General features: G+C 39.0%; 1 protein-coding gene across 1 annotated transcript; it reads left to right on the top strand.

The window, feature by feature from the left end:
- The first annotated feature begins 291 nt into the window (after positions 1 to 291).
- Positions 292 to 11,637, top strand: LOC118403999. The gene is made up of 13 exons (XM_035802901.1): positions 292 to 505; positions 929 to 1,076; positions 1,784 to 1,934; positions 2,638 to 2,813; positions 4,576 to 4,711; positions 5,076 to 5,159; positions 5,881 to 6,035; positions 6,947 to 7,062; positions 7,378 to 7,522; positions 7,770 to 7,859; positions 8,289 to 8,441; positions 10,614 to 10,709; positions 11,078 to 11,637. Exons 2-13 carry the CDS (start codon positions 945 to 947, stop codon positions 11,129 to 11,131), a joined length of 1,488 nt encoding a protein of 495 aa, XP_035658794.1. The 5' UTR covers positions 292 to 505; positions 929 to 944; the 3' UTR covers positions 11,132 to 11,637.
- Positions 11,638 to 13,473: the final 1,836 nt, after the last annotated feature.

Below are 13,473 nucleotides of genomic sequence, written 5' to 3' on the forward strand. Positions count from 1 at the left end.
GAAATAAGTAATGTCAAATTCGTGTTGCCTATGTTATTATCCCTAATAATTTTAAAATGCAGCTTTTTTTTACCCCCAACATATTTGTAAGTAGAATTTGGCGACGAGCGCACAGAAATGGCGGGGGTTGCGCTTTGTCGGCTTATAGCCTTTGTTGCTGCAGTGTAGTTTTTTTTTTTTTTTTTTTAGAAACTAAACACCATACTTGTGTAGCAATGGTCATGCTGTACTCAAACAAAAACACACAAAACGGACACACCTATACACACAAATAAAACACGCACAAATACAAATCACAGACACACGCACGTACTTACACACGCACATGCAAGCGTTCTGCCAAATTTATGGCTATTCGTGTTGCTAGAAGTCTGACTTCTTGACCTTTTCCATTGTTGAATCTTCACAAAGGCAAAACCGCAAAAACTTGCCATACAGGTTTGTCAAAATCCTGCGCCGCGATACAAAGCAGACGTCCCCTGATACGTGTGTTTAAGTTTTAAAGGTAGGTTTTTAATCGTATTGTATCACTTCTTAAAACTTAGCTCTGTTAAGCTAAGTTTCAAACGTTTTTTGCTGAAGCCTCAAATGTACGTTTTAGCGACTACAGGTATTTTAGAAGGGATCAGACTCTGAAGGACAAAACAAGATGGCCGATGATACACGCCCCCTAAATTCATAACATGAGGCATTTAAGGTCAATTCAGTATAGTCAGCGCCCACAGAAGCAAAATAGCTGGCCAAATGAAACTTTCAGCTGTAAGACAATCTGTGCCCTGTCGATCTAGGCCCTGCCCAATGTAACAACATAGATTGTCAAGAGCTAAATACGGGAAAAAACTTTGATTATGAAATTTGTTGGCCTTAATTATGGTGATCAACAAGGTCGACCGAATCGTGTTAACAGTATTCCGCCTTGATTTTACAGGTGGACAGTAGGAAGAATGGCATCTAAAACCCAGGTGACACTTCCCAAGGCCAGCGGAGAGGCCTTTAACCAAAAGGAATTCCCTTTCACGAACCTGGTCATGGAAGGGGGAGGGGCGAAGGGAATCGCCTATGTGGGGGCAATGAAGGTAAGGTCATTGTGATTTTCAATCTCCAAGCAGATCCCACGGTAGCATAGATAGTATCAAAATCTGGCAAAGGACAGAAGCCGGTTTATGACTGTATGTAAACACACGCACAGGCCAGCTACACTCCTTTACCAAATTATGTCACTATTTTATAATGTAGGATCTGCTTGGAGATTAGGTGACTTGATCAGTCGAAGGCATGTTACTGACATGAAGTAAGTTATGATGCAATCGAAAATGTTACATGTATATATTATTCAATATAAAAGTCAAAGTTTACTTCACAACGATTGCATCAAATACAATGTAATGTATGGTAAATAAGACGTACATGTATAACTAACAACTACAAACTGTCCACACTAGTGTATTTATCATTTCTCAATAAAAATCTACCAAATGAACACTGAAGGACTATCTATGATGGGTCCTTTGAAAGTACATAATTACATTGAGGGAGGGGGGGCATTGGAACAACTGAATTTATAGCTAAGAAGAGATGTCGACTTCCGTAAGAATGGTGGTCTTCTTAATACGTATATATGTGAACATATATGGCTTTCCAAAAATAAAACATAGAAATATAGAAGGCATCCAAAAAGGAATAAACCATTCAAATTCAAGTGTAGAGAAGAAGAATATTCCCATGTTGTTTGGTGCATTTTTGCTTCTATTCGTTTGTTTGTTTGTTTGTTTGTTTGTTAAAGATTCTAGAGGAAGCCGGCATCATGAAGAACATCAAACGGTTCGCCGGCACCAGCGCAGGCGCAATAACGGCCGCCATGGTAGCTGTGGGGATGACGTCAGAGGAGATTCTGAAGGAGATGAGTGAGGTGGACATGATGAAGGTCGTGATCGGTGAGAGATAGGCGCAATATGACGGTGACCTAGAGTCTAGATGACCTAAGAACATGACCTATGACCTATGTACTCCTGGTTATCCATATAGAAGAACCCCAGTTATGCGTTATCATGACGCCTGTAATACTGTTAACACTGTCCACCTTCGACTGAAATGATGAGATGTCACGGTAGTAACTACTGGCTAACGCCGAAACTAGTTATCCAGTAGCCACTACTAACACTATGTGTATGAGGTGATATGACAAACAGCAGAAATTCACTGATTTTAATATTACAAGAAAGAAACATGAACACTGCCAAGAGACAATTTACAGATATGTTACAATTGTCAGAACATTCCTGGACTCAATTCATAGTAAAGATTTTGTATGATATTAATGATTCTACAGTTGTTGTTCTTTCTTAGTTTTGTTGATGCACTGATTTACCAATAATTTAAACTCTAAGGAAATATTCATTTCTTTATGTTCCTATATTATTTTATTCTTATATTATTCTAAGACATTGTCCATCTCCTTCTTCCCCCTCTCCCTCCCTCCCTCCGTTTCTCTCTCTCTCCCTCATTCTCCCCCCTCTCTCTCATTCAATGTATCATATAGTACAAATCATTCAATATATCATATACTACAAAAGCCATATAAGTAGATACAAGAATATATCGATTTAAATGCATTTCTTTTACGTCAATTTCCCCCAGACGGTGGCGGTCCCCTGCCTGGCGTGTTTAAAAAGGTAGGGATGGCGTTCAACGTGGTGTGTTCGTCCGGCGCTAACCCGGGAAACAGGTTCCTGGACTGGATGGGAGGCATCCTGGAGAAATACCTGGCAAAACACAAGCACAAGGACCTGGGGAAGGACGTCACATTTTCACAGGTTAATTTTGATAAGTATCGTAGTAACACCAGGCTTGCATAATACTGTTGCTGTGTAGTCGCATTCATAGAAATTCAAAACATTTTTGTGACAATGGCAATCATTGCAGCATTCATACTATATTAAGTTTTTGAGAAACAATAACAAAAAAGCTACTGTAAACAAGAGCTTCTGAAAAAAGCTAGTCTTTCGCTTACTTATATTGTGTAGGTAAAATTGTTTGGCATAGTTTGGTCAAGCGTGGGTGCCAAGTCTGCAACGTTGGCAGCTCTGGCACAGTTTGGTCAAGTGCTAGGTTATATAACTGTTTAGTAAGGTAGTGGTTCTGACAGAGTATATTTTACTTGAACTGTATAATAACACAACTGCATGAATGATGTTAACTTTATTCGGATTGTTTCGCTGTTAAGAACGGCTCTGTTACAGTACAACAGGGTTTTATGAAAGTGCACTGTAGTAATCAAATTTATCAGTAGATGTGTCCTGAATTTCTGCAAGAACAAACAAAGTATTGTCACCATAAACAACTGAACATAAAATATTAACATGGCATATACAGTAATGGAAATATTTTTTTTAATGGCAAGATCATGTGAAAGGTAGATATTTTAAACTAAAACAGGTCCGTGGTATGTTTAATGGAACGTTTCGTTTCTTTTAGTAACGCAATTATGCTTTTACTTGACGGAGTCGTGACGTCACGCGTCAGACTCACTCCGTCGAGCTCGGTCAGAATCTTCCCTTTCGAAATTATAAATTAAATGTGGGTAATTCTATTTTCAACGCATCCGAGGGCTACTATTTTGCTGAAAGAAGTTTGTTACACGAAAATAGCCTGAAATTTCTTAGAGTAAGAAATTTCCGAATACGCCCCCCTCCCACACCATGTCAGATGCGGCGCACGCATCTTACACAATTCTAGATTTTGTAGCGGTGATTTTCCATAAAACAAAGTAAATGACATGTCAAACTGTTCTCTACAATGTCTGTTTTATTATAACCAAACAGCGAACATGTTAGTTTATAAATTGTATACAATCTTACGAAGAAATCCTCACCGTTCACATCCGTCTCTGCAAATTCCTGCTTATAAGCCATACAGAAACCAAGCAGCACATTCATGGTAGGCCGATACGTATGTCATAACGTTACATACCGTCGAATCTGCAGGGTAGAATATCTCGCTAGCACGATATGGCATGGACCGCAAACCAAGCAGCACATTCATGGTAGGCCGATACGTATGTCATAACGTTACATACCGTCGAATCTACAGGGTAGAATATCTCGCTAGCACGGTATGGCATGGTCGACCCGGACGGACGGACGGACGGACAGACGGACAGAAATCTAATATCGGTCTGATTGCCTTTCGCCGCGGAAGCGCGGCGAAAGACAAAAAGACTCTTACCTCACCTCACCTAGTCCCATCCTCATCTAGCGGGTCGGGGACCATGGTTGCTTTCAGCATTCTACATACTGCAAATACCCTCCAAGCAGAGGTTGGTGGGGAAGATCGTAACCTTATCCATATATGAAGTTGTTTTTTTACCAACCTCTGCTTCGAGAGTAACTGCAAATACGTAGTTACCATTAATGCATAATGGTTTGCATCTTCCTTAAATCTACTAAACATATATTCAGATTTTTTAATAGCAGTCAGCAAAAGATGCAGATGATAGCCTTCTAATATGAATTGTGATGATTTCAAAATGACGTTTATGCATAACGACGCTGCCTTTTTTTACATTCTTTAATTAAGCTTTACCAAGCCTTCGGCCATGAGCTGTGTATCGTGGCCTATAACGTGGAGTACGCGCAGGAAACTTACTTCCACGTCAAAACCACGCCTCTGATGAAAGTACGGGACGCCGTGCGCATGTCCATGTCTATTCCAGGTAGGTCACAACCTCCAAAATACAAGCATACAAACCATTTTTATTTTGACATTTCATAAAACGTAAAATAATATGAAACTATAGTGACAGATGATCCTGATTGTATAACCTCATAGGCAGACTCACTGGGCTTTTTTCGTCTCAAAAGACTTTTGCTGGCCAGTCCGTTTTCTACTGGTTCGTCTGTGCCGCCTGCAAAAGTGTATCATGAGCCAAAAATTCGAAAAAGGGCCCAGAGAGCCTGCTTTGGTGGCTACTGATTGAACAGGTTCCGGCTAGTCGAGCATAAAGAGACATAGATTATGCAACTCATGACCTTCTTCGCATAATCAGAGTAATGATTGTTAACTTGCCGTACCCACAGTTGTGTTCCAGCCGTATGAGCTCCTGGGGTTCAAGTACATGGACGGTGGACTGGTGGCTAACTATCCCGTCTACTGTTATGATGGTAAGAAAAATACTGCAAATATTTCGCTCTTAGCCTGTGTTTACACAAGCTCTCGCCGGCTGGGCTTAATGACCCCCTCCCCGTGGCGGCAATTGTAGGGCCGGCCGCTAGGGGCTTGATTTTAGTCAGGCTATTTCGCTCTATTCACTTGTTTTTGTTGCTTACTGTTGCTTTTACCATTTGTTGACCGGTAACATTAGTTGAGTAGCACTGACGTCATGCTCAGAACAGACAGATCAAGTAATAGAATAGAATGTAGAATGTAAAATAGAATGTTGAATAGAATAGAATAGAGTAGTCTAGAACAGAACAGAATAGAATAGAATAGAATTGAATAGAATGTAGAAAAGAAAAAAAATGAATGATTCACTGATTGTGAACTGCTAAGTTGGCAACTTGTTACTATTATAGTAGTAAGCAAATGTCCCGAGTACGCAAGGTTACGTCTTCCTTGTCGTGTGACGTTGTAATTGGTCACTTCCATGAAGAGGAGGGCTGTAGTAACACAGTGGAAAAGTCGATACCCTGAATTTTATGTTGGAGCAAAATTTAAAGAGAGAATAGAATTGTGAAGTTTGTTTTTCCGTCGCTCCTCAGAAATGGGGTCCAGAGATAGGCTGCATTAGTACAGTCGATGTTCTGCTCTTTCTTGTTGGATCAAAGTTTGCAGTCTCTGAAAGAGAATATAATGATTTAATCTTATCATTCCTTCAAACTCTAGGCTGGTGGTTGTCCATGGAGAAGGGTGACACGTTTCAGGACAGGATGGGAGACAAGTCGGACGCCGAGGTCAAGAAGATGCTGAGCCCGGAAAACAAGAAGGAACGTTTCGGTGGTCCCGATCACGAGCGCATGGAGACACTGGGGATGCTTCTGGTGAGTACGAAGGACAATAAAACTTTATCACGCGGCGGCTTTGATAGATCGAAAACGAGGTAAATGCGACAAACAGACAAAACTTCCATTTAGTTATCCCTAAAAGTAATTTACATGTTCACAGTATAAGATCAAATGATAAATATTATGACTAGTGTTAGTAGCGTAGACGAATGCCATAAGCCCTAAAGAGATGCAAAACATACAAATGCAAATGTTTGACGGATATGCAGCCATTCTCTTATTGGTCGATTTTCTAATTGCCATGCTATCATTGGTAGAACTGTTAATATAATGTTGTAATAGCCTTTATTGCACATTCATACCATATCGGGCTATAGCTAAGTACAGGTGTACGGGCTAAGTACAGATGCAAAATGTAATACAGTTCACATGGTTTCTATTGACTTAGTCTTTTTTTGCGACTTTGGCCTCGGTTTGTCCCTTTGGCCTCGAGACTCACACAAGCCATATTTTGGAAGACAATCTTCACACTGCAGCAGCGACATCTAGCTGTAGTGTGAAGAATAACAGTCTTTATTGTCACGAGGAAGGTGGCAATCGGTAGTAATATGTGCATAGTGATAACTGTTACAATCTATAGCTACGGGAACCACAAAACAATTTAGAGCGTGCGCGTGCGATCGTCGTGCTATCGCTAACTTCGGGCATTTTGGAGGCCATTTTGGAGGACACAAATGTACATCTCTTGCAAACTTTAACAGTCTTGGTACACAAAATGCTGTGTTGGATCCATGTCGGTGCTTGGTTCTGCAACGGCATGCTTGAAAACCCTTTAGCATCAAACTCGTACGACTGTCGCACGACCTATGTGACCGCGCCCTTAGACAAAAAGACAAGCATTTAAAAAAATACCATCGCCCATGGCTGTATGTTTTCCCTGTCTTCAGTTCTCGGAGGAGCTGGACCGGGAGCAGTACGAGTATGTCTTCCAGGACCGGCTGAAGAAACTGGCAGAAGAAGACCAGGCCTTCAAGAAACGTCGTCCAGATACTGAGGCGGCAAGGTAATTGTTTATTTGTTGTTTGATTTGGACATTTTGGAGATGAATTACCAAAAGTTTGTAGGGTGAATTTTGTAGCTTGGTGTCTTTTATATCATACTTTTTGCTCCCGAGAGCTGCCCGGTCGGATCCCGTACCATAATTCAGATATTGTATACGTCAAAGTATGACTTATTACGACAAAAAAATACACAAACCGTAATAAAATTGAGTCATCTACGAACCCCACAGTGCCGCAAGGTGCCCCAAGTGCATTGAGATATCCCCTTATTAATTAAGAGAGTACACATCTCCCAACAAGTGCCGTATTTTCCACAGGGCCTACTTGAAGGCGCAGGCGGAGCGTGACAAGTTTAACCACGATGCTGTAGCCGGGTTCGAGGAGTCCCTGATGCTGTTACAGAAGGTCAACGATGTGTGGAAGGGGTCAAACGAGGACAACCTGAGGGACAACTTCATGAAGGTACGGACTAAAAGTTCGTGTTTCATGTAAATGTTCTTGATTGATGTTTTTAACCGGTATGATTTAATGTTATTGATCGACCTTTAAATAGTTTCATAGCATAGTCCAATAACATGATAAATATATAGACAAATTGAATCAAATTTACCTTATAATGCACCATGGGATGGATTCGTTACAACTTCTCTAACCGTGACTCTGAATCAGTGCTATAAAATTAACGAATTCTGACTTTTCTTTGTTCCAGGCCTTCCAGCCCGGTACGTTCAAAGCAACTCTCAGCGGCTTTGACAACGAGAAAGCTTTTGACGCCCTCTTCCCAAAGTTCGAAGGGCAGGTGAGGTGTATGACTTGTACAGAACGCCTGAACCTAAGAATCACTTCAAAAAGTGGAGCAATCACTATTCCTCACGCACCGTTGATGTAACGTTTCTTTGTTTTATTGCTTTTTGTGACGTATTAATTTTGCAGGTACGCCTTAGTGACGCCCTTAGTGACGACAGTGGTTGGTTAATATATCTCTCCATCGTATCCTGTTCATCATGAGTTTCCTTAGCTAACCTAGCAAATATCTTTCAATAATCACCATAGACTATTCTAACTATCACCGTTTATTATTTCTTATGTTGAATTCAAATATTTAAAGTCTAAATAGGAACAAAAAATGAAGATGACTTCAATCATACATTACTGTGGTAATTTCTGGTAGTTTATTACTAAAGTAATAAAAGCACATCATTAATATCAGTATCCATTATGAATTCAGCACCGGACGAACCAAGTTGTGGAGAGCATCATGACAAACTTCGCAGTTCTGCAGACCTTCAAGCACAAAGTGATCGGCGAGAGGCAAATCCAGACGCCTCTGCAGCTGTACGGCTCTCTCCTCGACTTCTTCGGCAAGAACTATTCCCCAAGTGTAAGTATGAAGTCTTTTATCTATACAAGGTAAGAATTTAGACCCCATCACTTTTATCTAAAATGTGTGTGAGTGGCATATGACTGAGTCAAATGACCCTACAGCTGCCAAGGAAAAATCTCATTTTAAGATCATCTGACTTTGCGTCGAACAGCAGCCGCTACACACCCTACGAATTAGCCACACCAATTCGAAGATGCTTGCAATTAACTAGAAAGGCCGACATTTGCTTGAGAGCAAATACAGCATATTTCAGCCATCTCCCTCCCCATGCAACAATAGACTATTTCAAAATCACCCATTTGAAAAATCACTTTTACTAATGGCGGTTTAACCCAAAAATGAATCTTACAAAATTCCCCCGTTCAACTTCAAGAATGGACTCCAGTGCACCCTATGTGAATTTGCACAATAGACCAGTCCAGAAATACTCCCACTGAAACCTTGGCCTTTTGAATAAGAAACCAAATCCAAAATTGAATTCAGCAAAAAAGGTCCCAGTGCATGAAAAGGTATAATAGACCAGTCTAAAAACACTTCCACTAAAAATTGAATTTTGAATCATCACCACCCGTCCAAACTGAATTTGAAAAAATCCCCCTTCCGTGTGCAAAAAATGGATTCTTCCATGTAAAGTAGAGCAGTCCAAAAATACATCCGCTAAAATAGGACTTTGACATAATCACTGAAGTCCCAAAAATGGATTTAAAAAAAAGCCAATAGATTTTTAAAAAATCCCCCCTCCATGCAAGAATGGACTCTTCCAGCACACCCATTTAAAATTGCAAATTAGACCAGTCCAAAATAACCCTGCTGAAAGACTTTGACAAACTAGAAGTCACCAAAGTCCAAAATATGAATTTAAAAAAATCCCCCCTCCGTGCGAGAATAGACTCTTCCAGCACACCTTCTGTAAAACTGCAAAATAGACCTGTCCAAAAATACACCCACTGAAAGACTTCACCAGTCCGAGGATGAATTTTAAAAAAAATGAACCCCTCCGTGTAAGAATGGACTCTTCCAGATAACACCGGACTCGCTGATTGGCTGTCACCCTCCCCCCCCCCTCTTTAGGATATAGATTCAGGCTAAGTGATTGGTTACCTATCTAATTAGATTAAATAGACATATATGCCAGAAGGTGCAATCTGCAGCTGGGGTCAACGACCTTAAGGTCATTGACCCCTGTGGCTATTGGAAAAAAAATCCCCAAATCTATCATTTTGACGTAGTCTATGACAAAAATTATACATGTGTCATTTGAATGAATATCTGGTGCACCATTTTACCAAAATTTAGGTCATTTGGTTTTAAAACCAGAGCACAAGAGCCAAAAGTGTACTTTTTGGTCATAAAATGGCCAAATAATCGTAAAATTAAGCATTTTGTTGTACTGTATGCCTCAACTGTTAATGAATCCATGTGCGCATATGTCTAGGGCACTCCTATACTAAATTTCAGGTCATCCGGTTCTAAAACCAAGGTACAGGAGCCAAAAGTGTCCTTTTTTGGTCAAAAAATGACCAAAAAATCGCAAAAATAAGCATTTCGTTATACTGTACACCAAAAGTGGTATTGAATTTGTATGGGGGAATTATCAAAGCACATCTGTGACAAATTTCAGCTCATTCGGTTATAATACCAGGGTACAGGGGGCCCAAATATACAGTTTTGGTCTTAAGATGACCAAAAAACCTTAATAAAATCATTTTAAAGGTAGATATGAAAAAAATGAAAAAAACGTCTGGGGATATTGACCCACTCTACCCTTGTGTCAAATTTCAAGTCAATCGGTTCAGGAACAACGGAGATACCGTGTTCCGAAGATTTGACAGGAGAAAGAAAGAAAGAAGAAAGAAAGAAACATTACGAATACAATATATTTCACCATACCTATGGTATGGCTGAAATATAAATACATGGCTGCACTATACTAATACTATAAATAGAAATCGACCTAATCTTCAACCAATAGCAACAACAATATGTACTGTAGCTATAATTATGGCTACTTTTAATGTTGTCCTAAAGATGGTGCTCAGGCAATTGTCGCATTCTAGCAAGTATACACTAACGTGTAATTGTCAATATTTTTTTAGAAATCTATTTTGAAAATATAATGTAAACCCGTTTTCACACCTACCAATATGTTGGCACATTTTACCCTGGCAGAAGAAAGACGTGGCGCGAACCGTCGGTATTGATGTTGACTACGTGGGAACCATGGACTTTGACATGGCACCCGAGGATATGAACTTCCTCATGGAGGTATTATAAGTAGTCTCATCTCTAGTGTTTTGCAAAATAATGTAATTCTTTTTCATTGCACAAAACTAAATTATTTAGGTTGCGCATGATACCAATGGCAACGTTATAAAGACACTGATCTGTAGAAGTAGAGGTGTAACGGGAAGTGATGGACAATGACATCAATTTGATTTTAATTTTTTACAAGGCTCTTTTTGGTATCACTGATTCTATCTACACAGGAATATTGTCTGGAGAAAACACGGAAAGTACAATAATTGAGTTTTAGGAAAAGCACTGAGATAAATCCCAAGTGCTTGTACATTGAAGAAAAAATCAAAATGCTGTATCATCTATTTTCCGTTAATTTCCCCTTGTCTGTTTTTCAGCAAGGTGCCTCGGCCACCATTGCTTTCCTAAAAGGCTACACTGACGACCAGTGAAGAGCTCATAAAGAACGACTATGCTTAAAAATTGATTGGAACATCACCCATACAAGCTTTAACAAGTTCTTAAGTTCAAGTTTTTTTTTTACAACAAGGACTTTGGGGGTAGGATATTGGGAACTACTTTTGCAATTTAGAGAATCTTGTATGCTGCAAATAGTACTGTAAAATGGACATTTTATTAACAAACGCATACTAGATAAATAAATAAGGTAATTTTAGAACTTAATTGTAGAAACGCTTTTCGTTAGATTTAATCTTATCAATACATCCTAAGCCCTAATCCACTTTTATCCAGCTGTCTAATTCGGTAACGGACTTTCCTCATGTGTATTTTACAATAACGAGTCGTAAAATAATCGTGCTAATAATGTATTCGCATCTGCATCATACGGTTGTAATCGAATTGGAAGCAGTAGCCTTTTAGAACGCACAGGGAACGCCACTAGATTATTACTTCTTTTAGTTAATCAATTAATAATGTGCGAAGGCAACCTTATTTTCTACTTTTTTTAAAATTAAAAACAACAACAACAATGGTACATTTGTCAACCACTAAGACTAGTGTTTGTACAGTTGAGTACTATTGCACATGGAGGGATAACATATACTGGTGTGTCTGGACGAATAACATGTGTAACTTAACATGCAGTACATGGGCAGTGGAACAGTCAAGAAAGACAAATACATGTAGTACATTTGTCAAAATACTGGGAAACCTTAAGGAATATGTACAGCCTGTTATTACACTATGATCAGACATGGAGTAGTCTAACAATAGGTGGAGTTCATGCCAAAATATCAATAGTAACTTTGTACAATCAATCTACATTGGCTGTCAGTCAACTATTGTATATCCGTTCTTCGAAGTCATTTTCAAAGACATTAAAGATATTAGTTATGCACAGGTGTGGGTCTTTTCTATGCCGGCGCCAGATCCAAGTTTTAAAGATTGTCCATTTAGCCACAGTAACAGTAAAGGTTCTATTTTTCTGGTCTTTAGCAGTTATTAAATGATCAATTTTTCCAAATAAAACCTCCTGAAAAGTAATTTTTATGTTGGGCAAGGGTACATATGTGTTAACTAATTCCCAGAAATTACACAGTCTTTCACATTTAAAGAATCTTATTTTCTACTTAGTATCCCTTATCTTTGTGTCCGAAATAAACATTGTCATTCTTTTTTCGTCATTTCAAACTATTTCATATACGTGATTAAAGTCAACTAAGTACTAGAAGCTCCTTGCAATACACTCAAGGCTACCTCAATGGTGTCACTTCCACAACTATATACTCAAGGCTACCACGCTGACTATACATCTTCATTCAAGGCTACAACAAGATAATGTGTTAAATTTAGATATTGATTACTCAGGGAAGGAAGTTCCTCTCCAAACCAAGGCCTTCAATTTGTTTAAAGCGACATGTAACACATCGATGGCGTCAGGCAACCCCAGCTGACGAATGACGATTAATGTTTGGTATCAATGAAGAGTAGCACTTAGACAATGTAATCTATCTATTCTAGAGATAATGCTTGTACAAATCGACTGTAGCTGTTTGCACATTCATGGGAGTAGATTTCCATTTGAGGTAATATATAAATGTAGATCGGAAAGTGAGTTTTGGGGTTTACTTTTAGGAGTAACCATAAACTATTTGTGCATTCATCAATATAGATAAAAACAAAAGTCGTATATCTAGTTTGCAGTTTTCATTACTGTATGCAAAATTTACAGGTTTTATATTTACTTATTATAGCCTAATATGTGATAAAAAGGTCATATGAAAATGGTTAACAAGTTCATTAAAAGCGTAATACATACAACTAATAAAAGGTCTATAAATGTGATTGCCAGGAATAAAAAAAAAATAAAAATAAACTTTTCGTCTTCTAGAACACAGTGTAAAGTTTGCCGTGTACTGTCCTAAATAGAATATGCCTTCCACCACGACCTTTTGTAAAAATGAATCTTATCAACCTTAATGTGTCAATTCCATTCTCCATCAAAGTTATCCGCCAGCTCAGACGTATTTGTACAATTCATTACGTGGGTGATACGCAATAACGAACCTTTAACCATCCATAGCGGATAATCCTGGTCCTAATAATGTTCGTAGCACTGTGATCATTTTGAAAACTGGAAACTCAGATGAATTTTGACGTGGATAACACGATTCGGAAAGAAGGTCGATCTGATAAAACGAGGGAAGACAATTCCCAAAGCAAAACATGTTTGAGCTAATATCCAGTCTTCCGATCAGGGCGCAATTGTGCTGCTAACAATTTTATTGTGTGCATAAAAGGTCAGGCGTTGCCTCTTGTGTCATATCCTGAT

The sequence above is a fragment of the Branchiostoma floridae genome, chromosome 17 (assembly GCF_000003815.2).
Source record: "Branchiostoma floridae strain S238N-H82 chromosome 17, Bfl_VNyyK, whole genome shotgun sequence".
In the NCBI taxonomy this organism is placed as follows: domain Eukaryota; kingdom Metazoa; phylum Chordata; class Leptocardii; order Amphioxiformes; family Branchiostomatidae; genus Branchiostoma; species Branchiostoma floridae.

Excerpts from the sequence above, each read along its gene's own strand:
- LOC118403999 (XM_035802901.1), top strand. The coding sequence starts at position 945 with ATGGCATCTAAAACCCAGGTGACACTTCCCAAGGCCAGCGGAGAGGCC. Across the intron at positions 7,063-7,377 it reads CCAGATACTGAGGCGGCAAG|GGCCTACTTGAAGGCGCAGG; the intron begins GTAATTGTTTAT and ends TATTTTCCACAG. Across the intron at positions 7,860-8,288 it reads TCCCAAAGTTCGAAGGGCAG|CACCGGACGAACCAAGTTGT; the intron begins GTGAGGTGTATG and ends TTATGAATTCAG.